The 26,376-nt window shown below is 42.7% G+C and overlaps 1 protein-coding gene across 5 annotated transcripts in view; it reads left to right on the forward strand.

Annotated features, from left to right (window-relative positions):
- The window catches only part of SRGAP1 (SLIT-ROBO Rho GTPase activating protein 1), a 483,812-nt gene that overhangs the window by 321,723 nt on the left and 135,713 nt on the right, over window positions 1-26,376 (forward strand). For all 5 annotated transcript variants that reach the window (XM_029615376.1, XM_029615375.1, XM_029615378.1 and 2 more), the window contains exons 7-8: window positions 4,151-4,372; window positions 15,986-16,087. In XM_029615376.1, the coding sequence (XP_029471236.1) occupies window positions 4,151-4,372; window positions 15,986-16,087 (324 nt within the window). The remainder of the gene's footprint in view (window positions 1-4,150; window positions 4,373-15,985; window positions 16,088-26,376) is intronic.

Consider the following 26,376-nt stretch of genomic DNA (forward strand, 5'->3'; position numbering starts at 1 on the left):
GTCTGGGTGACGTTATCCGATGGTACACCATGCTGAGCTCTCTCTCTCTCAGCATTCAGAGCTTTGCTTTGCTCTGCTGCGCATGTTCCTGCATGAATGTGAGGTACATTCCTCCTTAGTCTATATTTTCCACCCTTCGCACAGATGTATAGAAGCCTTGACCTTTTTTTCTCCTCATATTTCTAGTTTTGCACAAGCGATCTCCAAACAGCAATTTTCAGTACTACTTAACGTATCTAAAAAAGCCAGGCTTTAATACTGTCAGTGTGATCATATCATATGTCCGTCACTGACAGTCATAATTATTGTTATCTCTGCTTGGTCCCAGACCATGACCACACATCATACCGTGACTGTGGTCATATGTCGCCTAGGGGTGTAGAGACAGAGAGCATCAAAAATAGCAGCACTGCGGGAGCGGGAGGCCAAAAGTGGCAGCTATGTTCTATCACCGCATTTATCAATTCACTCTTCACCCAGGCCTAAGAAGCATCATCGGAAAGACCATCTTCTAAACCCTACAGGCCTGCCCAGAGTGAGTCCACTACCTTGACTAGGGTAAATGAGGCATTGGGGTCCTCGGTCGCTAAAGCACCAAAAATTCCCTCATTAAAGCGGTCACCAAAGCCATTTGAGTCACTGAAGATTGCGCCCAAGCGCGCTGAGACTATAAGAGGGCTGCTGACACATGATGCATTGAGCAGCATTGAAACAAAGAGGGCGTCATCGCAGGAGATGCCAAGACACGTTGAAGGTAAAAGGGCATTGTTGCAGAATGCGCCAAAAGATGCCATGACCAATAAAGTGTCGGATCGCACAACACAGAGAGAACCAAGATCTTCCTACAGCACAATGTTGCATGAAAAAGTCAGAACAACGCAGTCGACATCTCGCAGTGAGTCGACTCAATCTAGCATTGACAGGATGCCATGATGCGATGCTCAGATTATTGAGGCACCGAAGCCCTGTTTGACATTGTGCCTAAAATTTACGATGCAAAAATCAATGCAGTCAAGGGATCACCATTGGTCTAACTTGAAGCATCCACAGGAGTCTGACTTACACCTTCTCAGAAGAGGAGGAGAGAGAATTGGACATCTCCTGCCAGCTGTTACGTGAATCCAATTCTCAACATTTTGGCAGTGGAGCCATGGTCATTACTATCTAGACCTTACTCCATAAGCTCTGTATCTATTCAGGAACAGGGTGATTCATCACCAGAAGTGAAGGGGAGAAGCTCAGTTTCTCATGCTGGTACTCCCAGTTCTCAGCAGGAATTCCCGTCTCCTCTGATCCTTGAGAGACCTAGGCCTCCATCCCTGGTAAGCCAATCCGCATGAGCCATACAACAGATCGAGATGATCATCAAGAATTTGTTTTCCTCTCTACATCCTCAGGTGCTGCCACCTGCATTTCCTGTCTGGATTTGTCACCAGCCCACCACTCTGGGCCGGGGAGTCTCAATCATATGTCAGGGCCCCAGAGTTCTTGTCATACTAAGACTCCAAAACCCAGAGAAAATCCGGCATTGCCGTGGCGGGAGGATTCTTTTCATCAAGACTGTCCCTCTTCAGACTATCAAGGGAACCAGTCCGGGCCTCCTTCACCTTTGATTTCTACAGGGATACCTTTGGATCCCCTGGAAGAACTGCCAGAACCTTCATCCCCACCCCCACCCCTCCCCACCTCCACCTTGGAAAACATCTCCTACTCAAGATTCGTGGAGAGGTTTGCAGCCCTTTTGAAAATAGAGATTAAGGAGATGCCTGATCCTTGTGCAGAAGTGTTTGGAATTTTAAGGATACTTGATGTGCCTGCGGATCTTTCAGCCTTACTTTCCCCTTTGATTCTAGATTTTTTTTACTGAAATCCTGGTAAACTCCAATTATATCAGTATCTAGGAAGCTTGATTTTAAGTTCCAGTTTCAAAAATCTCAGACTTATGGGGCGGTGAGCTTGCCACACATGTCTGTAGTTGTTGAATCTATGCTAAAGAAAGCCAAGAAGCCCAAGCTGCACTCCAGTGCTCTACCTGGGAAAGAACACAAGATTTTGGACAATTTAGGAAAGAAAATCTTCCAGAGCACCATGTTAACTTCCAGGATCCAATAGCATCAATTTTATATGGTGCAGTATCTCCAAAAGTGCCTACAGCTGCTGAAGGCATTCATCCACTCAGAAGCAGGAGAACAGGTAATCCCTCAGCCTAAGAACATTAGAAATTGCTTTGCTGGGTCAGACCAAGGGTCCATCAAGCCCAGCATCCTGTTTCCAACAGAGGCCAAAACCAGGCCACAAGAACCTGGAAATTACCCAAACACTAAGAAGATCCCATGCTACTGATGCAATTAATAGCAGTGGCTATTCCCTAAGTAAAATTGATTAATAGCCATTAATGGACTTCTCCTCCAAGAACTTATCCAAACCTTTTTTGAACCCAGCTACACTAACTGCACTAACCACATCCTCTGGCAACAAATTCCAGAGCTTTATTGTGCGTTGAGTGAAAAAGCATTTTCTCCGATTAGTCTTAAATGTGCTACTTGCTAACTTCATGGAATGACCCTAGTCCTTCTATTATTCAAAAGTGTAAATAACCGATACACATCTACAAGGTAGTGAATCAATTCTAAGCAACTTGTGCACATTCAAAGCAATCTTATACTAGACTCGCCAGGTAAACGGGAGCCAATGAAGATTCATTAGGACAGGAGTAATGTACATTCTCCTGCGCAAACCAGAAATAAGCCATACTGCAGAGTTTTACAATATTTGCAGTGCTCACAGTGCTGTAGCTGGTGGACCCATATATAAAGAGTTGCAGTATCAAAGCAAGGCATAATCAAATTCTGCATAACCCAAGAGTGGTTTTAATCGGCGCAAAAGGCGAAGCTTATAATAACCTGCCTTAATGATGGACTTGATTTGCTAAGGCATATGAAGGTTCTTATCTAATACCACTCCTAAGCTTCTGGCATGATTAACTATCGATATATTAATCAATGTTAATACCATCAAAAGAAAAGGATGAAGGAACAACAAACTTGTCTGACCTGTGCAAGACCATCATTTCAGTTTTCCCTAAATTTAGAGCAAGCTTATTATGAATCATCCAATTTTTAACTGCCCAAAGACACAAAGCAAGTATGGTAGACCAGGAAGAGACTATTGGGACAAAAGATTGAGTATCATTGGCGTATAACTGTTATCCCACACAGAGCCCAGCCAAGACCTTGCCTGTCGGTGATCAATAGATGTTAAAAAGCACAGCCAACAATGCTGTGAGTCCTGAGGGACACCAGTATCCAAGGTCTGCCATCTAGACTGAATAACAACACGATGTATTCTCTCACTTAAACAGGAGTGGAATCACTGTAAAACTCCTGAAATTCCAACTTCACAAAATCTTGTGGTTCATGGTGTCTAAATGCTACAGAAATGTAATAATTTCTATTTTGGTTTTTATTTTTCTGGATGAAATATTTTCATAATGGGGTAATTTTCAAAAGGATTTAAGCACATTAATGTCCTTTTGATGATTGCCCAGGGGTTTGTGCACGTAAAAATATGCAAAATGCTATTTCACATGTACTTTTAAGTGCGCTACAAAGAGTCTGAGGGGGCAGAGTTGGGGCGGGGATAGAACTTACATGCATACTTTTGAATTTTCAGTTTATGTGAAAATATGCACCCATGGTTAAGCAGGTGTCACTTTGTATGTGAATTTTGGCTCTGGTTATTCTCACATTGGTGAATTGTCAAGGCAGATTTAAGTGCATAAATCCACTTTGAAAACTCAAGTTAAAGTCTGCGGTTAAAAAGTACCATCAGAAGTTAACCCTTGTGGGCTCTTTGAAAATTACCCTCCACGTGTCTTAAAAGTGTAACTGAATTAATACTGGAAAAGAAGATTGTGGATGGTTTTTTCTTTTCCATAATAATTGTGTTTAGGGATATGGAATACAGGAAATGCTCAGTAGTCAACACAGCAAGCACAGTTTTATAGTGATGAAATAGAATGCATTTCTCATTGAAATGTTTTCTTAAGTCTCACATAAAGAAACAAAATCCTGAATCATTTTATAGAAGCAGGGCTGAGGTAGCATTCATAACGTTTTATTTTGTTTTCTCTTATTTTCTGTTGCATCAGTGTTGCGATCTTGGATATCATGCCAGTCTGAACAGGGCCCTAAGAACATATCTCTCTGCAGAGTATAACCTTGAAACCTCCAGACACGAAGGTCTGGATATTATTGAGAATGCCGTTGACAACCTGGAGCCAAGGAATGACAAGCAGAGATTTATGGAGATGTATCCCGCCGCCTTTTGTCCACCAATGAAATTTGAGTTTCAGTCCCACCTGGGTGATGAGGTCAGTAGAAATTAACTTCCTAAAAACAAGCAAGCAGGTTGAATCTGCAAATGTAGTTTTCCAAAAATGATCACTGTACTTTGAAAATGCTCAGCAGAAACTGCAAGGGAAGCTGATAAAGAAGATTAGAGATCAGGAAGTGGTTCTGGATTAATGTAAGCAGTTGCAAGCTTTTGCCCTTCTCTGTCAAGTTGAAACAAAGTAAAGTTATAATTGTAATAAAACTGATCAGATCTTGTGATTTGAAATATAAAGCCACAAATTTCCACAAACATTTTGGTGCTGAAATATGAGATATTGTGTGAACAGGAGGTAAGGCGGACCCCTCCCTCACCCCTCCACTATATGTTAAAGAAAGACTCAAACTGTATTCAGACCCAGAATCCTGACTGAAAGGCTGGCACTACTCAGGAAACATTGCTCAATCAGAACTTCCACCACTAAATTCTTACAGAGCACTGAGAAGGAACTTGGCAGGCCAAGAACCTGATGTGAACTTGCTGGAGGAAATCATGAACCAGCTCTCAGTAAGAGAATCAGGTTTAAATGGGCTTGATAGAGAAATTGAAGCTGTAATAACTTCCCTAGAGGAGATGGATCAGGAAATAGAAGCTCCAGCTGAGAGTTTTTAGGATCATATCATTCTGTGGAAGCCACGTGCCAACAGGGTAATTCAAAGAGAAAAGGATGATGTGAGCAGTGCTGCCAACTATCTAGTCACTCGTGCAGGCCACCCCCTGCCTGGCAAGCTGTGAAGCTTCCCAAACTGATCGTAGAGAAACTTTCTATTGGCAAGGATGGAGCCAGTGTGAAACAGGCGTTTATAAAAATATTAGTTTATCAGCAGGAGACAACTTTGACTACCTGAAATCTTACTTTCGTAGAGCAGCAGTCAGCACAGTAGCTGGCCTAACCTTTATGTCCTATATCACTAAAACTAATTCCTGACAACATAGTACTTGGATTTAGCTGTCGTCAAGATGAAGACGATGAGTGGAAAGTACCAGTCCTTATAAAATTCCTACAGAAGAAAGTAGAAAGCAGGGAGAGAGCACTATGAGCCAAATTTTAAAAGCAGTGCTCGAGCTAAAAAGCCCATATACACGAGTATGTGGACCACGCGTGAGTGATGCAGATTTTAAAAGCATCTAATTATGTGCATAGATGTACATGAGCTAAAAAAAAGAAAAAAAAAGGGGGGGGTGACGAAAAAGAAGCAGTGCATGAGTGTTCTGGGGCAGGGCCATCATTTTCGCTTGCAACAGCAAGCGGTGGCCTGTTAGCCACATATATTTATTCCTGCTCCTGATGAGGAGTAAGTCTGCAGAAATCACATTTTAGGCCTAACACGACAGGGTGAAGGGTCCAGGGCACACTCCAGGAGAGAGGGGGTGCCAACATGGCCATATAGCTAGGGCCTACAATGTTCAAGGGGCCTACTTTTGTTGGGCAAAATTTAAAAAAAAAAAGCTAAATATATCTATTTCTAACATGTATAAATAAAAATTTCAATTGTAATTGAAGAATTTGCTAACAAAAATGCTCGTAAAGCCTTCTTAAATAAATAAAAATTATTTGGGAAATTTAGAAAACGATTTCTCTTATTAAGTATCACATCAGAACCTTACATAGGGGCCTACTTTTCTTAGCTGGCACGGGCCTAATTCCTGCTCGCTCCAGCCCTGCCGGGGCAACTGGGGGGGAGTGCAGGCTGAAGCACCAGAAGGCAAACTGGTGGACTACTTGGTAAAAGTGGGACTGTACTTTGCACGAGCATGTTTTCAAATCTGCTTACCTGCGCTTGTTAAAGCTGACAAAATCCTAAGGAAGATAGGCAAAATACGTTTGCTTGAGTAACACTTAAAATTAGGAGCACACGTATGCACAGTAGGCATATTTTAAATTATACTTGTGCAGCTGTGCACATGATTTAAAATTCCAGCATATGTCTGCTCGCATGCTCATATACGCGTGTATGGGCGCCCGTGCACTTGTTTTAACGTTACCATCTATGTTTAAGTAAACTGGAAGGTGCCCTCAAAGATATACCATACATCAACACTACAAAAGATCACGCTTATGCTGAGAGCAAAAGACAGAGAAACCCAATATCTCTTCTGCTATTGCTCCTCACACTGTAATGTCGAAGGCTTCTTGCAAATTTTGTAATAAGAAAGATCCCAGGAGCAGTGACTGCAAGGAACTGACAGTTAATGAGAAATGTGAAAGACTGATAAGCAAAGGACTGAATTTTGTGTGCCTGGGACACTGACACATTGCTAGATTATGCAGAATGAAGGGAGGTTTATGCCCTGCATCTAGGAAGAGATGTCGCATAACACAGGGGTGAGCAAACGCGGGGAGCATGAATTGATCGTGAAGGAGCTGGCTGTCCAATCCGGGAATAAAAAATGGCTGTGCTGTCTAGTGTTGACGCCATGGAGGTGTACTGCAAGCTCAGGTGGGATGGAGCTGCCAGAGCGTAGCGACATCATTGTAAGCATGCCACAAGCTTCGCTGTGCATTAGGGATGTGAATCGTTTTTTGACGATTTAAAATATCGTCCGATATATTTTAAATCGTCAAAAATCGTTAGGGCCACGATACAATACCAATTCCCCCGATTTATCGTTAAAAAATCGTAAATCGGGGGAAGGGGGAGGGCAGGAAAACCGGCACACTAAAACCCCCTAAAACCCACCCCCGACCCTTTAAATTAAATCCCCCACCCTCCCGAACCCCCCCCCCCCAAATGCCTTAAATTACCTGGGGGTCCAGCAGCGGTCCGGAACGGCAGCGGTCCGGAACGGCCTCCTGCAATTGAATCGTGTTGTCTTCAGCCGGCGCCATTTTTCAAAATGGCAGCGCAAAATGGCGGCGGCCATAGACCAACACGATTCGACTGCAGGAGGTCGTTCCGGACCCCCGCTGGACTTTTGGCAAGTCTTGTGGGGGTCAGGAGGCCCCCCCAAGCTGGCCAAAAGTCCCTGGGAGTCCAGCGGGGGACCGGAAAACGATCTCCTGCCGCGAATCGTTTTCCGTACGGAAAATGGCGCCGGCAGGAGATCGACTGCAGGAGGTCATTCAGCCGGGGTCCGGAACCCCGGCTGAATGACCTCCTGCAGTCGATCTCCTGCCGGCGCCATTTTCCATACGGAAAACGATTCGCGGCAGGAGATCGTTTTCCGGTCCCCCGCTGGACTCCCAGGGACTTTTGGCCAGCTTGGGGGGGCCTCCTGACCCCCACAAGACTTGCCAAAAGTCCAGCGGGGGTCCGGAACGACCTCCTGCAGTCGAATCGTGTTGGTCTATGGCCGCCGCCATTTTGCGCTGCCATTTTGAAAAATGGCGCCGGCTGAAGACAACACGATTCAATTGCAGGAGGCCGTTCCGGACCGCTGCCGTTCCGGAACGCTACTGGACCCCCAGGTAATTTAAGGCATTTGGGGGGGGGTTCGGGAGGGTGGGGGATTTAATTTAAAGGGTCGGGGGTGGGTTTTAGGGGGTTTTAGTGTGCCGGCTCACGATTTTCACGATACTTTAAACACCCAAACGGCAACAATACGATTCCCTCCCCCTCCCAGCCAAAATCGATTGTTAAGACGATCGAGGACACGATTCACATCTCTACTGTGCATCTCTTGCAGTGAGCTGGGTGGAGGAGCTGCTTCCACTGTGGTGAGCCAGGTTGGGGGAGTCCCTTACTCTGCAGCAGAACTGAACAAGGGAGGAGTAACCACAATGTTCCATAACACAGGAACCCTTTGGCCTCAACCCTGCTGCTACCAGGTCCCTACCCAGAGAGAGAGATCCCAGTTCTTGCCTGCCAAGATAAAAAAAAAAGTGATGAATTATTTTTTATTTATTTAATTCTTTTATATACCGACCTTCATGACGGGTGTCATATCAAATCGGTTTACATGGAACGAAGGGGAAAACATTCTTATCAACCGATTAACAATAAAATAATCAGAGGAGGTAAAAAGTTAAATATAACAAGGAGATCAAACTTGGGAATTGAAGAAAGAATTAGGGGAGGGGAATGGGCAAAGAGAAGAGAGAATAAAGAAAAAAAAGTGCAGAAAAGTTAAATAAGCAAATCAAAAACATGAGCAAACTAAAACAAAATACAAAAATAGAGAAAAAATAGGAAACATTAGTGAAAACTGTAGAAAAGGAGAAGGATCATGTTGTGCAGGATGGGATGGAGTTTTCCTTAGCTCTTAAAAAAATTTGGCTGGCACCTAAGGTTTTGGAAAGCATTTTGCAGCCCATACCTGTTGTCTCAGGTATGTGGCCCTGTGTCTGGGTGTGGTGCATCTCTCTGTCTGTCTAGGTGTGGTGTGTCTATGCCGCACTCTCTGACTGAGTGTGAGGTGTCCGTTAATGGTATGTCTGCGTCTCTGTCTTCTCTCTGGGTGTGGTGTGTCTGTGTCTCTGTGCCTGTCTGGGTTGGGTTTCTGCCTCTCTATGAGGTGTCTGTTTCTGGGTGTGGTATGTCTGTGTCTCTGTGCCTGTCTGGGCGTTGGGTTTCTGCCTCTCTATGAGGTGTCTGTTTCTGGGTGTGGTGTGTCTATGTCTCTGTGCTTGTCTGGGTGTTGGGTTTCTGCCTCTCTATGAGGTGTCTGTTTCTGGGTGTGGTTTGTCTATGTCTCTGTGCCTGTCTGGGTGTTGGGTTTCTGCCTCTCTATGAGGTGTCTGTTTCTGGGTGTGGTGTGTCTGTGTCTCTGTGCTTGTCTGGGTGTTGGGTTTCTGCCTCTCTATGAGGTGTCTGTTTCTGGGTGTGGTTTGTCTATGTCTCTGTGCCTGTCTGGGTGTTGGGTTTCTGCCTCTCTATGAGGTGTCTGTTTCTGGGTGTGGTTTGTCTATGTCTCTGTGCCTGTCTGGGTGTTGGGTTTCTGCCTCTCTATGAGGTGTCTGTTTCTGGGTGTGGTATGTCTGTGTCTCTGTGCCTGTCTGGGTTGGGTTTCTGCCTGTCTATGAGGTGTCTGTTTCTGGGTGTGGTTTGTCTGTGTCTCTGTGCCTGTCTGGGTTGGGTTTCTGCCTCTCTATGAGGTGTCTGTTTCTGGGTGTGGTGTGTCTATGTCTCTGTGCTTGTCTGGGTGTTGGGTTTCTGCCTCTCTATGAGGTGTCTGTTTCTGGGTGTGATTTGTCTGTGTCTCTGTGCCTGTCTGGGCATTGGGTTTCTGCCTCTCTATGAGGTGTCTGTTTCTGGGTGTGGTTTGTCTGTGTCTCTGTGCCTGTCTGGGTGTTGGGTTTCTGCCTCTCTATGAGGTATCTGTTTCTGGGCGTGGTTTGTCTGTGTCTCTGTGCCTGTCTGGGCGTTGGGTTTCTGCCTCTCTATGAGGTGTCTGTTTCTGGGCGTGGTTTGTCTGTGTCTCTGTGCCTGTCTGGGCGTTGGGTTTCTGCCTCTCTATGAGGTGTCTGTTTCTGGGCGTGGTTTGTCTGTGTCTCTGTGCCTGTCTGGGCGTTGGGTTTCTGCCTGTCTATGAGGTGTCTGTTTCTAGGTGTGGTTTGTCTGTGTCTCTGTGCCTGTCTGGGCGTTGGGTTTCTGCCTCTCTATGAGGTGTCTGGGTATGGTGTGTCTGTGTCTCTGTGCCTGTCTGGGTGTTGGGTTTCTGCCTCTCTGTGAGGTGTCTGTGTCTGGGTATGGTGTGTCTGTGTCTCTGTGCCTGTCTGGGTGTTGGGTTTCTGCCTCTCTGTGAGGTGTCTGTGTCTGGGTATGGTGTGTCTGTGTCTCTGTGCCTGTCTGGGCGTTGGGTTTCTGCCTCTCTATGAGGTGTCTGTTTCTGGGTGTGGTTTGTCTGTGTCTCTGTGCCTGTCTGGGCGTTGGGTTTCTGCCTCTCTATGAGGTGTCTGGGTATGGTGTGTCTGTGTCTCTGTGCCTGTCTGGGCGTTGGGTTTCTGCCTCTCTATGAGGTGTCTGGGTGTGGTGTGTAGTGTGTCTGTGCTGCTCTCTGTGCCTGACTGTGATGTGTCTGTCAGTGGTATGTCTGTTTCTTTTGAATAGGTGTGTTATGTCTGTATCTCTGTTCCTGTCTGGATTTTGGGTTTCTGCCTCAGAAGAATATCCGTGTCTGGATGTGAGGTGGCTTTCTCTCTCTGTGTCTATGTCAGCTTGTCTATTTTGCTCTCTGTCTAACTGGGTGTGGGTTGTCTGCCTCTCTCTTCCTGTGTGTGTGTATCTGTAAATGTGTGAGCATAATCCTTGAGATAGGTTTCCAAAATAGGTTTGCTAAAGTAACCTTTTAAAATTAGGGGCATACTTATGCTTGGCAGGTGTAATTTAAATCATGTGCGCACACAATTTAAAATTCAAGCGTATCTTCATTTATACATCTACAAGCTGTTAAGCCTGTTAAAACGGGCTACATTACATTTTTTTTTCAGTCTATTTTCAAACACAGCCCCTCTCACCTCCCCCCTCACCTCCCTCTCTCCTCCCCCCCTCCTCACCTCTCACCTCCCCCTCTCACCTCCCCCTCTCGTCAGCTCCCCCTCTCACCTCCCCCTCTCCCCACCTCCCCACTCACTCTCCCCTCCCCTCTCTCACCTCCCCTCCTCTCTCCTCACCTCCCCCCCTCCCACTCTCATTTCCCCCTCCCACTCTCACTTCCCCCTCCCTAACTCTCACCACCGAGTTCACAGCTCCTCCCCACCCCCGCCCCTCACTCTCCCTCCGTCACCACCGAGTTCGATGCTTCTCGCCACCCCTCCCCTCACCACAGAGTTTGCTGCTCCTCGCTGCCGCCGCCCCCTCCCTCCATCCCTCATCACCGAGTTTGCCGCCGCTTCTCACCACCGATAGAGCTCCTCGCCGTTGCCATGTTTTTTAACAGCTGATGCTTCGCTTGACCGACGTGCTCGCCCGCACATGTGCGGTAGAGCTGCTCTCTACTGCGCATTTGCGGCACGTCGGTCAAGCTTCATTTATCTAGTTAGATACATGTGTGTACCATGTACAATTCTGGAAACTGCACTTTAAAAAGGATATAAACCAAATAGAGTCGGTCGAAAGGGCAGCTACTAAAATGGGCAGTGGTCTTCATCATGAAGTATACGGGGACAGACTTAATTTATACATGTATACTTTGAAGGAAAGGTGGGAAAGAGGAGATATGATCGAGACATTTAAATAGTCCTAGGAATAAATACACAGGAGGTAGGCTGCTTTCAGTGGAAAAGAGACACTGGAATGTGGGGTCATAGAATGAGGGTGAAAGTGGGTAGACTCAGGAGTAATCTAAGGAGGTAGTGTACAGGAAGGGTGGTGGACACACGGAACAGCCTCCTTGTGGAGGTGCTGGAGACGAGGACTGTATCTGAATCCCAGATAATATGAGACTAGCACAGAATATCTCTGAGGGCGTGGGAAGGATTATAAAGCTGAACAAGAGATGTGGCAGGGCAGATTGAATCGGCTGTATGATGTTTATCTGTCATCAAGTTCTCTGTTTCTATATTTAAAATGATAACCATCCCTTGCTTAGAGTTGTTATGAACATTAATTGGTGCCAGGCCCAGGAAGCATTTGTTAGAACCTTGTTTTTTATTTATATTCCGCCTCCCATGACACTTCAAAGTGGATTGCATTCAGCTACTCTAGGTACAAATGACGTCTGTGCAAACGTGTGTGGACTGACTCCATGATTATCCCGCACTAGATTCAAATTGCTAAAAAACAATCGGAAAACCTTTGCAGTTAACATTGTTAGCAAAATTCAGTGAGCTGTCAACATGGTCACAAACCCAGCAGACAGTCTCACTAGAGAGCAAGGAAGAATCAGGCTGAAAGAGAACACCAGCTGGCGGCAGGGCCAAAAGTGGTTGTCCCTAGTCAGAAGTGAATGACCAAGCAGCCTGCCTACCCACAACAACATAGGAGAGAAGTTAAATGCAAATTAAACATCCTGAAAAAACTCAAACCCCTCCTCCACACACACGATTTCCGCACTGTCGTACAGACCACCATGTTCACAAAACTGGACTATTGTAACTCCCTGCTAATAGGACTCCCTGCCACCACCATCAAACCCCTGCAGATTCTACAAAATTCCATGGCCAGAATCATAACAAGTACTCGTAAAAGGGACCACATCACCCCCATCCTAAAGGACCTACATTGGCTGCCCATCTCCTTCCGCTCACAATACAAAACCCTAACCATCCTTCACAGCTCCCTACATAAACACAACCACACCTGGCTTGATGAGATGCCTCACTACCGCTCCTCTGACCGACCTACAAGAACAGCCCATACAGGCACTCTCCACACACCATCCCTCAAATCAGCACATTCATCTCATACCAGAGGGAGAGCGTTCTCCATCGCTGGCCCCACCCTCTGGAACTCCCTCCCCACCCTCCTACGCCAAGAGACATCACTCCACAATTTCAAGAAAGGAGTCAAGACATGGCTCTTCCGACAGGCCTACCCTGACACAAACCAAACATAAATTCTTCCCTCCAGCCCCTCCCTGTCTCGACCATCCTCCGGCTGCTCCCCCCCTCCGTCAGACCCACCCCTACCCCTCTTCACTCCTAGTCACCTTCCAATCCTTTGTCTCCCAACCGCCCCCTTCCCCCTTCTACCCCCTAACCCCCGTACACCTTTCAATCTCCCTCAAATAACCTTTCTCCGAATGAACACCTTAGCCCAAGTAATACTGGTGGCTTTCAAGTCCTCATGAGTCCCTCCTTAAGTAAATGAAACCTGTACTTAAGTTACTGATACCTATACTCAAGTTAATGAGACCTGTGTACTCCGTCATCTGTACATAGTTTCCCTCTATTCCTATAGTTTTCATTCCTTTACTTCTCATCTCTCTATCTGCCTTTGTTCTCCTCTCTTCCCCATCCCCACATTGTTAATTGTTATTGCCAGTTATTTATTTACTATCATTATTATAAATATTGTTTTATCGTTACACTGTATTTTCCACCTGAGTTCATTGTAAACCGGCATGATGTGCTGCACGAATGTCGGTAAATAAAAGTTAATAAATAAATAAATAAATAAATAAAATGCAGCCAAATGACAGAACAAATCAGTTGCAATGACCAGGTGGCACAGCCATCGTTGGAATCAAAGAAATACAATAGGCAGAGAACTGTACTCTGTTGTCCTGCCTATTTTCAGAGGTTTGTGCACAATATCCAGTGTCTGGAGTTTAAAAAGAGTGCAATCTTAAGAACAGAGCTCTCCATGGTAGAACAGTATTGGTTACAGCATGTCCAAGAATATGAGTTTTCCACAGAATTCAAACAACTTAAAGCAAATACTGATGTAGCTAAGATTAGGGACCTGAACCCGTGGGTGTGGGACGGGGAGGAGAAGGTTGCACAAGCAAAATCACAGACAGCAGCATCCCTGGATTCTACCTCAGAGACCCCCATTTACTGAGCTTCAGTTGTAGTTTGGACATATGAAGGTAATGCATATGGGTGTATAAGTTACTTTGGATCAACTCAGACAGAGATCCTGGGTTGTGAGAGGCAGGTAATTGGTAAGTAAATGCCTGATTATGTAAAAGATTAAACCTGACAACCTGGAGGAGAGATTCCATGCTCTCTGCCTAAGGATTGCTGGCGTTTATTTTTATGGACCATTGTACCCAAGGAGTGATGGCTCAGTGGAAAAGGCATACATTGTATTGTTCATTTAGAGGTTGTCCCAGACCAGAACACAGAAAGCATAAGCAGATTTATAGTGATTAGAGGGGTTATGCAAGTCCTGAATTCTGACAATGCAAAAATCTTTAAAAGAGCTGACATGGATTTAAAGGAATTATAGAATTGCTGAGGAGCTAAAGGAATTCTTTACTGAAAAGGGCATCACTTGGAAATTCATCATAGAGAGAGGTACCTGATGGGGAAGAGTCTATAAAAAGATTATAATAATCTGTTTAAAGAAAATATTAGGGTAGGCATCCTTGTAATTTATTCATAGGGTCAGTATACTTTATGGGCGGGTGCCCATACAGTATATCTTTCTCTATTCAATGTGTTTGTAGAGTTCTGGGGCAAAGTAAAATTATAATTTTAATAGAACTTATTGGACCTCGTGATTTGAGCTACAAAGACGTGAGTTTCCACAAAACAGCCAGTATTTGCAATCCAATCCAATCCAAAGATGGCTTGCTTGTTCTGCATAGAACAAAATCTAGCCTGTTTTTTGTTAGCGGTAACCAAGAGCAATATCCCATTGTTATGGGGGAGAATAGCGAAGAAGTTAATGTGGGTGTGTAGCTCTCCCATTTGGAGCCTGGAATGGTGTGCCCTTAGAGAATATAAGCCCCTGCCGCCATTTTAGGGTATGGAATTTAGAGTTGATCCTTCCAGGAACAGCATGGCCTTGGCTGTTCCCTAGGTTTGTTTATTTTTTTCAGGAGGAAGGTCTCTGAAGTGAGACCTGGGTTCAGAAAAGGAGATAGAGAGCTTTCACCCTTTTGAAGGACTGTATCTGGAACAGTGTCTACACTGGTGTCTGGAAGCCTGGTAAATTCTGGGCTGTCTGGAACTGGTGTCTGGAAGCCTGGTAAATTCTGGGCTGTCTACACTGGTGTCTGGAAGCCTGGTAAATTCTGGGCTGTCTTGAGAGAGTTTTTTCCAACCCTCTTCATCTCGTATTTTCGGTTTCCATTTCGAAACATTTATTTTTGGACATACCTGACTGCTCAAGCAGGGGCTCAGGGTATGCCAACTGAAGGTGCCTGTGTGTCAGTCTGAGAACAAGAGTGAGCTGTAAGGAGCTCTGAAGAGGAGTGGATTCTCATCCATTCCTGAATGATGGAGTGAAGGTGAGAGAGGAGGAGACTGTTTGGACCTAATAGTAGGTTCATTGTCATCTCAAGGAGAAGAGGAGTAGAAAAGTGCTTATCAAGGACTGTGATTAAAGAGGAGAACAACTACAGGAGAGTAATCGGACTGTCTTTATGAAATCTCAAAACTGACTAAAAAGCTGTCTCTTAGCAATTGGAAGGGAGCTTAGAAACTGCCCCATTGTTGATTGGAGAGGAAGAAAAATTGGATATATTAAGTGGAACATATTTGAATCATCTATATAAATTAATTGGTGAGAAGGAAAGTCACAAATCTATTTAAAGACTTACATTTGTGATATCAACTATTTGAAACAACTAAAGCTGTAAAGAATTTTCATCAGTTACACCATTCATCAGTAAAAGTTATGTTGGAAGCCATCACTGCTTCCAACGCGTTTATTGCTGCTGTGATCATTAGTGTTATTTGCACTTGACTTTAAAATTGGGATTTGACTAAAAGTAAAGCACAGGGCCTCGAAGAGAAATTCCCCCCCCCCCCCACCCCCCCAACTCAGGAAATCATGGACCCTCATATAAATTAACAACTTGGGAAGAAAGAACTTAAGAGACTGTTTGAGGTGTCATTCCTGGGGCCTTTATCCAGGACTGTGAGCCCAGGGGTTACAGTTAGTTGCACATCCAGTTGTATGTTTGAAGCTTGTTTCATGTGGAATTGTTGACATGAGTTCCATAATGACTCCTGTTAGAGGGGCTGTGGGATGGCTTTCTTTGCTTTGAAGGGATCCCTGTTTCCTAACACATTCGATTCCTGACTGTGATCCTTTGCCAGGTCTGCCAGGTCAGCGCCCAACAGCCTGTGCAAGCAGAACTCATGCTGAGATATCAACAGCTGCAGTCACGGCTAACCACACTAAAGATTGAGAATGAAGAGGTAAGGGTTTTTTCATTTATATGTAATATAATGCTTAGCCCTTAGCATGCAGGTTATGTTCTGGAGTAAGATGATTTCCTTAAAATTGTACAATAACATCTTTATTTTGGATAGGTATTTTAAGGCCATATCTTGTTCACTATATATATGTGTTCGCCTACTATTTCATAAACAACATTTTATTATTATTTATTTGATTTATTGAAGTTTCTTAACCAAATGTAAATCAATCTGATCTACATATAAAATCTACCTATAAAACCAATACAAATATAACCAAAGCAATAAGAACATAAGAAGTGCCATACTGGGTCAGACCAAGGGTTTATCAATCCTAGTATCCTGTTTCCAACAGTGGCCAATCCAAGTCACAGGTACCTGGCAACTACCCAAACATTAGATAGATCACAAGCTACTATTGCTTATTGCTACTGTTGTTTATGGATTTATCTTCGACGAACTTATCCAAACCTTTTTTAAACCCAGTAACACTAACTGCTGTAACCACATTCACTGGCAATGAATTCCAGAGTTTAACTATGCGCTGAGTGAAAAATAATTTTCTTTGATTTGTTTTAAATGTGCTACTTGCTACCTTCATGGAGTGCCCCCAGTCCTTCTATTATCTGAGAGAGTAAATAACTGATTTACATTAACTTGTTCATGTCCTTTTGATACTTTGTAGACTTCTATTATATCCCCCTCCCCCCCCCCCTCAGTCGTCTCTTCTCCAAACTGAACAACCTTAACTTCTTTAGCCTTTCCTTATAAGGCAGTCGTTCCATGCCCCTTATCATTTTGGTCGCCCTTCTCTGTACTTTCTCCAGTGCAGCTATATCCTTTTTGAGATGCTGTGACCAGAATTGCAGGTCTCACCATGGAGCAATACAGAGGCATTATGACATCCTCCGTTTTATTTTTCATTCTCTTCCTGATAATTCCTAACATTCTGTTTGCTTTTTTGATCGCCGCAGCTCATTGGGCTGACAATTTCAGTGTATTATCCACTATGATGCCTAGATCCCTTTACTGGGTGGTACATAAGAACATAAGAACATGCCATACTGGGTCAGACCAAGGGTCCATCAACACCTAAGATAGAACCTAACACTGTGTAACTACAGCAAGGATATTTTTCCTTATATGCATCAGTTTGCACTTGTCCACATTAAATTTCATCTGCCAATTGTAAGCCCAATTTTCCAGTATCATAACGTCCTCCTGCAATCCGCTTGAGATTTAACTATGCTGCATAATTTTGTGACATCCACAAATTTGATCACCTTACTCATCATAGCTCTTTCCAGATCATTTATAAATATATTAAAAAGCATGAATCCAAGTACAGATCCCTGAGGCACTCCACTGTTTCCATTTTTCCACTATGAAAATTGACTATCTAATCCTACTCTCAGTTTCCTGTCTTTTAACCAGTTTGTAATCCACAAAAGGACATCGCTTCCTATCCCATGACTTTTTAGTTTTCTTAGAAGCCTTTCATGCGGGACTATGTCGAACATCTTCTTCTGAAAATCCAAATACACCACATCTACCTGTTCACCTTTGTCCACATGTTTATTCACCCCTTCAAAAATGTAGATTTGGGAGGCAAGACTTCTCTTGGGTAAATCCATGTTGGCTGTGTCCCATCAAATCATGTCTATCTAAATGTATTGTGATTTTATTCTTTATAACAGTTTCCACGATTTTTCCCAGCACTGAAGGCAGGCTCACCAGTCCATAGTTTCCCGGATCACCCCTGGATCCCTTTTTAAATATAGAGGTTATATTGGCCATCTTCCAATCTGCAGGTACATCAGATGATTTTAATGATAGGTTACAAATTTTTACTAATAGTTCTTAAATAATGAACAGTAACATAATGAACATAAACAATATGAAAATAAAAATGAGGTATTAATTGAGAGCTCATATATTACCACATTCTTGCATTATCTATATGTTGTGCCAATGAAAACAAATACAAACTTTGAAGAATTCTGACTTCTCCAGACCAATAAAGCTGCAAAAATGCTGCTGCAATAAAATAAACATTGTAAACTAATTGCTGGCTATTAAAGAAACTCTAAAGGGGGAAAATAATAACATGTACTTGGTCCAAATATATGAGGCTTTATTTGTTATCAGGATTTAGTGATGAGTGAAACTGCTGAAAGAAAATGGTTTGTAAATCTGAGAAGGGAAGCCTCAGTAAATGATAGATGGGACAGAGATGAACAGATTAGCGATGAGATAATAAGGATGCAGTGAGCTTACTAGAGACCAAAGCAGAGACAACGGTAAGAGTTCAGAGAACTAGTGTCTCTGAAAGAAGACAAAACTGGGTTAGAAATTAGTGTCAGATTTTAAACTTAGAAGACAACCCGGCTAATTTAGAATTGAGCTAAAGGAAAAACAGGCATTAATGCAGCTCATTTTAACCTTAGTAAAATACAAAGAAAACATACGTGAAAAAACCAGTCATCTAATTACATATGACATAGGCAGGGGAAAACTCATTCTATAAAAAAAAAATCTTCAAAACTTAATTATTTTAAACAAGAACATTAAGTAATTATTGTTAATCAAGCTGAATAAACCAGCAATGCGAGCACACATGCATTTTGTTATTGGTTTCAGCAGTTTTAAACTCCAAATTGGTATTTATCTATTTCCATAGTATTTGATACTTTTTCTTGTATTTCAGGATATACAAAAATGGGAAAGATATACCCTTCTTTGGAGTACCCAGAAGTTCTCAATGCATTCTTTATGAAAAAAAGAGCACACACATACTGTTCTGCTGTCTATCCATGTCTGTGCAGTTCCTGCATGCTGCTAGCAGATTTAAATGTAGATAGAGGGATTTACACATGTGCATATAAGTCCATCCATCTGTGCTGTTCCTCAACTAAAAGCACATTTATTTCCATGCAGATGTTGTCAAGCATGCACTAGACAATTAAATGAAATTCAGACAGATGGACAGTATCTCCTCTGTCTTCTACACACAGAACACATAAGAATGGAATTCCATATAGTTATTTTATAATTAGTTACAAGAGGATAATACACATGCATTCCTTTTGGTACCCAATATGCATTAAAATTTGCCTATCAAAGCCATAGTCTTTGTTAAAATTCACATTCATTTTCTTTTCCATTTCTTCAGTGTATCGTGCTTCTTAACCACAGTAAATAGCAAGATGTTGCACATGGATTAGAAACTACTTCTGAGAACTGCACATGCATGTTGACTACTTTCAAAAGATCCCCTTGACTAATTTCTATTAATGGAAAACTAAAACATAATTTAGTATGGGATAAGCACAGAGGATTCCGAGTTGCAAAGAAATGAACGGAGAGATCTACTAGAGCAGTGGTTCCCAACCCTGTCCTGGGAACCCCTCAGTCAGTCGGGTTTTCAGGATATCCACAATGAATATGCATGAGAGAAAATTTGCGCATAACATGCATGAGAGAAAATTTACACATAACATGCAGATTTTCTCTCATGCATATTCATTGTGGATATCCTGAAAACCCAACTGGCTGGGGGTCCCTAGGACAGGGTTGGGAACCACTGAACTAGAGTCTATAGTATTGTAACAGGAAATAAATTGTGCAGACTAGATGAGCCTTAGGGTTCTTATCTGCTATCATTTTGATATTTCTATGTTAACTTGATTGATATATTAGCTAGTAAAATCACTGAGGTCCATATTCAGTCACTGTGTGGCTCGGCATGTTAGTCGGATACACTTATATGGCTAACTTAGTTGGTATAGTTAGTGGTATGGCAGCACAACTTTAGGACAGCCCTCAACTTCTCCCCATTACGCCCATTCCCCAACTCTGATTTATTCGTCTAAGTGGCACCCACTGATCCTAGCTGAATATTCAACCGTGCCACTTAGCCAGATGAGTAGGTCTTATCCAGCTAAGTACTTTTTTGAATATCAGGCTCACTATTGCCAGTTTATTCTCATTCTTCTAGCGGCCCTCGGTTAGGAATATCATCACAGACATCTTTTTGTAATGATTGTCCTTTAAGTTTGCCATTATGATGTACTGTTATTAAAAAGAAATGGAAGTGACCCTAGTACTCCAACAACTGTATGCAGAATTATCACTGATGTTTTAACAGTGATTATATATTTTTATTTTACTTTAGAAAGCTAAAGGGAAACTCTGGTTCAGTTCCACCCCTGTGGAGCTCCCTTCTTACCTCTTAACATCAGGCTTAAATGCAGCCTCTTAACTTCATGTCATCACCTAAAGACTACTTGACAAAACTATATTACAAGGGTGGCCAACTCCAGTCCTCAAGAGCCACAAACAGGCCAGGTTTTCAGGCTATCCACAATAAATATGCATGAGATAGATTTTCATTCACCTTACTGTTGTATGCATATCTATCTCCTGCATGTTTATTGTGGATATCCTGAAAACCTGGCCTGTTCTGTTATCAGAAAGGTCCCAAGATGGTGTTGACCTGAGTAGACTAAAGAATTGGATCGAGGAAGAGCGCTCGATGTAATTTATTTGGATTTCAGCAAAGCTTTTGATATGGTTCTGCACAGGAGGCTTATGAATAAAATGAGAAGCTTGGGGAGTGTACGCCAAGGTGTTGGGGTGGATTATAAACTGGTTGACAGATAGAAGGCAACGTGTGATGGCAAATGGAACCTTCTCTGAAGAGAGAATGATTTTAAGCGGAGTGCCACAAGGATCGGTGTTGGAACTGCTTCTGTTCAATATGTTTGTGAGCGAAATTGTAGAAGGGATAGAAGGTAAAGTTTGTCTATTTGCGGATGCTAAGATCTGCAAAAGAGTGGACATGCCAGAAGGAGTAGAGAAAATGAGATGTGATTTAAGGAAGCTTGAACTATGATGAAAGATGGCAGCTGGGATTCAATGCCAAGAAGTACAGAGTCATGCGTCTGGGGTGTGGTAATCCAAGAGAGCTGTATGTGATGGGCAGTGAAGGGCTGCTGTGCACAGAGCAAGAGAGGGACCTTGGGGTGATAGTGTTTAGCAATCTGAAGACGGCGAAGCAGTGTGACAAGCCAGAAGAATGCTTTTTTTTATCATGTTAGTATTTTTTTGTAAAATTGTGTTTATCTTCAACTCCAGTCATAGCCTTATGATTACTATCAAGCTAAAGAGATTGCTGCCTAACACTTTTTCTCAAAGGATTGGAGTTGAAGATAGATAAACACAATTTTACAAAAAAATACTAAAATGATTAAAAAAAACCTTTTTGGATAAATACAGTTTCAACATTTTTACAGTGAAGGCGAATGATTAAAAGACCAGTTGGTTTCTGTATAAGGATACACAAGTCAGGCTTGCTGACACCTTCACTTAGGCTATTGATAATATTTGTGTATGTGGTTTCCTGATTTTTTACAGTTTACGAGGAGGGTTACTCTACTGACTCTCTTTGATAATAAGTTTGTGGTAATAGAAACCTCCCATTATTGCTGCACTACCAAATTGGTTAGCTTCCTTAATTTCTCTTAGCATTTCACTGTCTGTCTCACCATCTTGGCCAGGTGGACGGTAGTATACTCCTATCACTATACTCTTCCCCAACACACAAGTGATTTCTACCCATAAAGATTCAGTTGTGTATTTAGTCTCATGTAGAATGTTTATCCTGTTGGACTCTATGCCATCCCAGATATAAAGCGCTACACTGCCTCCCGGATGCTCCTCTCTTTTATTGTGATATAATTTGTACCCCGGTATAGCACTGTCCATTGGTTATCCTCCTTCCACCATGTCTCTGAGATACCAACTAAGTCTATGTCATCATTCATTGCTATACATTCTAACTCTTCCTTCTTACTTCTTAGACTTCTGGCATTAGTTACACTGGCTCCCAATTGAACAAAGAGTTCAATACAAAACACTTTGCACCATACATAAATTAATACACAATGAAAAAGCAGAGTGGCTCAACACAGCCCTCCGCGTTCACGTACCAAACAGAAATCTAAGATCAGCTAACAAAGCACTTCTTACAATTCCATCAATAAAAACAGCAAGACTCACACAAGTAAGAGAAAGAGCTCTATCGCTGCAGGACCCATACTATGGAACACCATGCCTTTAGAATTAAGGTTACAAAGCGACAACAAATCCTTTCGAAAAAACCTAAAAACCTGGTTATTTAAGCAAGCCTATCAAAGAGAGTAGGTGAATAGTGAAGCCGGTGAAGTGCGAGATATGAACAAAAGCGATACACGTGTAGCTGTATTTTATTTATTTTTTTATATTACTTTGTCTGATCATCCATCACTATAAGATAAAGTGACACTGATAAAGTTAGCATTGCTTTTAATTCCGAAAAAAAAAACACCGTACAGTATCTTATCACACTACATTTATCTTATTTTTAAAACTATGTACCGGACCCATATGGCACTTGTGTAAAGTAACGTTTCAGCATCATTATTTGTTTGTGCCTATTGTAAACCGTTGTGACGGAAACTACTAAACGACGGTATAGAAAAGACTTAAATAAATAAATAAATAAATAAATAAATTAGCATACAAACATTTCAAAGTGTGTTTTTTGTTTGTATTTTCACTCTGCTTTTTAATTTTTTAGCTCAGGTGAGTTTTTAGTTACAGGCACTTGGACTACTCTTCTTATTATTGGAACCTCCCTCCAAACATGCGCTACTGAGCGACTGTCGGCTTTCCCCTTTGCTCTAGTTTAAAAGCTGCTCTATCTCCTTTTTGAAAGTTAGAGTAATTATCCCTATTTTCCTTTTTTTTCCATTTTGTTTAGTGGACCCCTCCACTTTGGGTACTTGATTTCATTCCATATTAGTTAATTTGTATTAGTAGTTTGTTTTTCATTCAATGTTGCTGTGTATGGTCTGATATTTTCTCGATGCATATTCTTCTTGTGTTATAAAAACTTGCATAAATAATTTTTTTAAAATAAATTATATTTTTTACCTGGAAAATATCTTATACTTTACTCTGTCACCACCAAAAACTACTCTGAGACAGCTGAACCGCTCTCAGCTGCCTAGAAGTCCCTTTCCTGCTCATCACCTTAAGAGTACGTTGATCTGCATCAAAAGTGCTCTTAGTTCACTTTAACCCTATATAGATCTCTGTGCTCCTTCCTGATCCCTTTACCTCATTATATGCCTCCTAAAACATTTGTTGGAAAGGTGTATAATAAAGAAATGATGACAATGACATTAAGTAAAATTGCTAATAGTAGTTCTAGCAGTTATCAAGTTCTTCCCAAAACGCACCCTTATGTTTTTGTTGAAATGAAGTTAATGCTTTGCTTTCAGCACCTTTATATTCCATCTAAAGGTAATTGCAGCATCTGTTGAGCTCTATTAGTATTTGCATTCTTGCACAATTAGTACTTTTTTTTAAAGATGTGCCATTTACCAGTTCCCCTGAAGGAATGTATCATGCATCAGAAAATAGGTTATGGCTGAACTATGCACAAACTACACTTCTAAAACATTTATTTTCTTTTTTTATTAAATGTAGTAACTTAAAATGCTTTCTAGGGCTAAATGTTCCACCCGGTGCTCTGCCTTAGCTCTCATCTCCTCAAAGCCAATTGGCGAATATTTCTGGTTGGCTCAGCAGGGGTAGAGATATCGAGGAGTCACCAGAGAGAAATGTGTTAAGTGTGTGCTAATTTAGTTTTGTTTCCATTTGGTTTCCTTTTTGTAAAGATAATTTCAAAAGGAAGCAGGGAAAATATGTCTCAGATTGTTTTTATTATTTATTTTGCGGTTTGTTTTTTTATGGCACCCTGACCAGGCCAACTCACAACAAAGGGAACACAGAATGACCAATGATGCAGAGTTACATGTAAACCGGGAATACAAAAGGTTGCATGTCTCAGGAAAGCAAAACTGAAAAAGCTAGGTTTTTAGTTTAAATCTGTAGTATTCACTTTGTAGGGATTAAAACTACAAACCCAAGGATGTATATCTTTATTTATTTTCCGGTCTTAATTCCGAAAAAAACCTATTCTCGTATTTGTCAAAATTCAATAATGTCTTTATTAAAGGGTTTTCAGCAATTAAACACAATTGATTGGGTATTATGCAAATACATATCAATTGCTTCAGGTGATAGAGTACAGTTAGATGCACTTTTATAGTTTCTAAATGAACAGATCAATCAGGTGTAAACTTGCACAGATTTTACCAGTACACAAATCCTTCCCTCTGGGTACAACTAATTTCACCCAGATTATTTAGAATTAAATCTCTGACCTTTACAAAACTGTTAGGAGTTAGTCTGCTTTCTTACCATACTGTGATTGAAGCAGGATGCAATCTGTCTCCTTCTGAGCAGAGAGCCTCTGTGCTGCTGGATTGGGAAGACAGTCTCAGGGACAGGGACTTCAGAGTCAGCTGTCTGTACCCTGGTCACAGCTTCTATGTAGGAATCTTCAGCTCAGTCATTTAGGGGCGGATTTTAAAAGGGTTACGCACGTAATTTGCATAGGCTCGGCGGGACGCGTGTATGTCCCGGGGCTTGCAAAAATAGGCGGGCCGTGGGCGGGACTGCTGTCCGGGGCGTGCCCGGGGGTGTGGCGGCAGTCCGGGGCATGGCCGAGTGCCCAGACACAGCGGCCTGTGTCAGGGCCTGCCGCACCGGCAGACAGCAGGTGTGCGCATGTGGCAGGCGTAACTCAACAAAATAAGGTAGGGGGGATTTAGGCAGGGCTGGGGGACAGGTTAGATAGGGGAAGGGAGGGAAAGGTGGGAGGGAACAAAAAAAAAGTTCCCTCCAAGGCCGCTCTGATTTCGGAGCGGCCTTGGAGGAAACGGGAAAAGCCATCGGGCCTCCCCTAGGGCTTGGTGCGCGCAAGGTGCACGTGTGCACCCCTTTGCACGTGCTGACCCCGGATTTTATAACATGTGCGCGGTAGCGCACGCATGTTATAAAATCGGGTGTACATTTGTGCGCGCCTGGTAGCGCACACAAATGTACCCCCCGTGCGTAATTTTAAAAATCTGCCCAAAAGTGTAGGAATCACCAGTCAGCATCTTCAGGTCGCAGGAATGCAGGTAGAGATGTTTGAGTATCGGTGATGGCCGTGCTGGCCCCAAGGGGGTATCCATTGCTTGGCTGGGCTGCGGGATGATGGCGGGCTCTAATGATGATGACCGCCTTCCCTTTCTGTCTTTTTCCTGGGCTCCACTTACTTTATAGCACTTGAACAGGCAAGAGTACATGAATATTGAGGAGGACCAAACTCAGCTCTTGGTTGGAGGAGTCTCCCTTTTTTATGGAGAAGGGAAGAGTTCATCTTGGAATACCTGACTACATAGTCTTATGAATGTTTAGAGATAAGCAATGTTCAATCCATGTTAAGTTCTTGTTTCAGACAGACCAGAAGGTGAACAGTTTCTGAGGCCTCATCAAACAAGGTTTATAGTCTTGTTTTTCTGTAATGTCTGCAGTTTCCAAATCTTAAGACATATTTAAAACTCCAAAATCCTTTAGCTGCAGACTTCCGTGTCAGTTTAGCTCAGACAAAATGGCTCTTGGCCTAAGTCAGATTTGTGCCTATGTTTTTCCTACTACTTCCAGTCCTGAAGAGCCATGGGTCTGGTTTTCAGATATCCCTAATGAATTGATTAAATGTATTTTGTATTTTTAAGGTGAAAAATATAAATATAGACTTTGATGTAAATTGATTAATTTAAGTTGGATCCCAGAGCAGGTATGTGGTACTTTTGCTATTTCTGTGCTATATTTTAACAATAATAAAGCAAGGTTAGATGCTATTTTCTTAATATGTTACTCTCTAAAACTGACACTTTGATTTGTGACACATTACACTCGGGCCGATACAGTGCTGGGCGCCCGCTCATTTGCCGCGCACATATTTTGGTTCACATACCGCTCGATTCAGTATTCAAATTAGACGCAAATCCAAGCAGCGTCCAAAGTACGTCAATGAAGCAGTAGGCGTTCGCAATCCATTTTACTGTATAGAGTGGTATGCAGTGCCTATACAGTATCCAGGGTGCGCTGGTACCTGTCAATTTAAATGTCATTTGAAATGTCATTCCACCAGGTAAGTGGATGGTTCTTTTCTACAGACCCCGCTGCCTTAAGCGCCCGGCCAGACGTCCAAGCCGTGACCTTGGACGTCCGGCCGGGTGCTCAAGGTAGCAGTGCCTCCGATCATGGACGCCCGGATACAGACGGGAAGGTCCATGAACGGACGCTGTGACCTTGGACGTCCGAGGTCTCGGCTTCCGTTCATGGACCTT

This window comes from Rhinatrema bivittatum, chromosome 9, assembly GCF_901001135.1.
Source record: "Rhinatrema bivittatum chromosome 9, aRhiBiv1.1, whole genome shotgun sequence".
NCBI classification, from domain to species: domain Eukaryota; kingdom Metazoa; phylum Chordata; class Amphibia; order Gymnophiona; family Rhinatrematidae; genus Rhinatrema; species Rhinatrema bivittatum.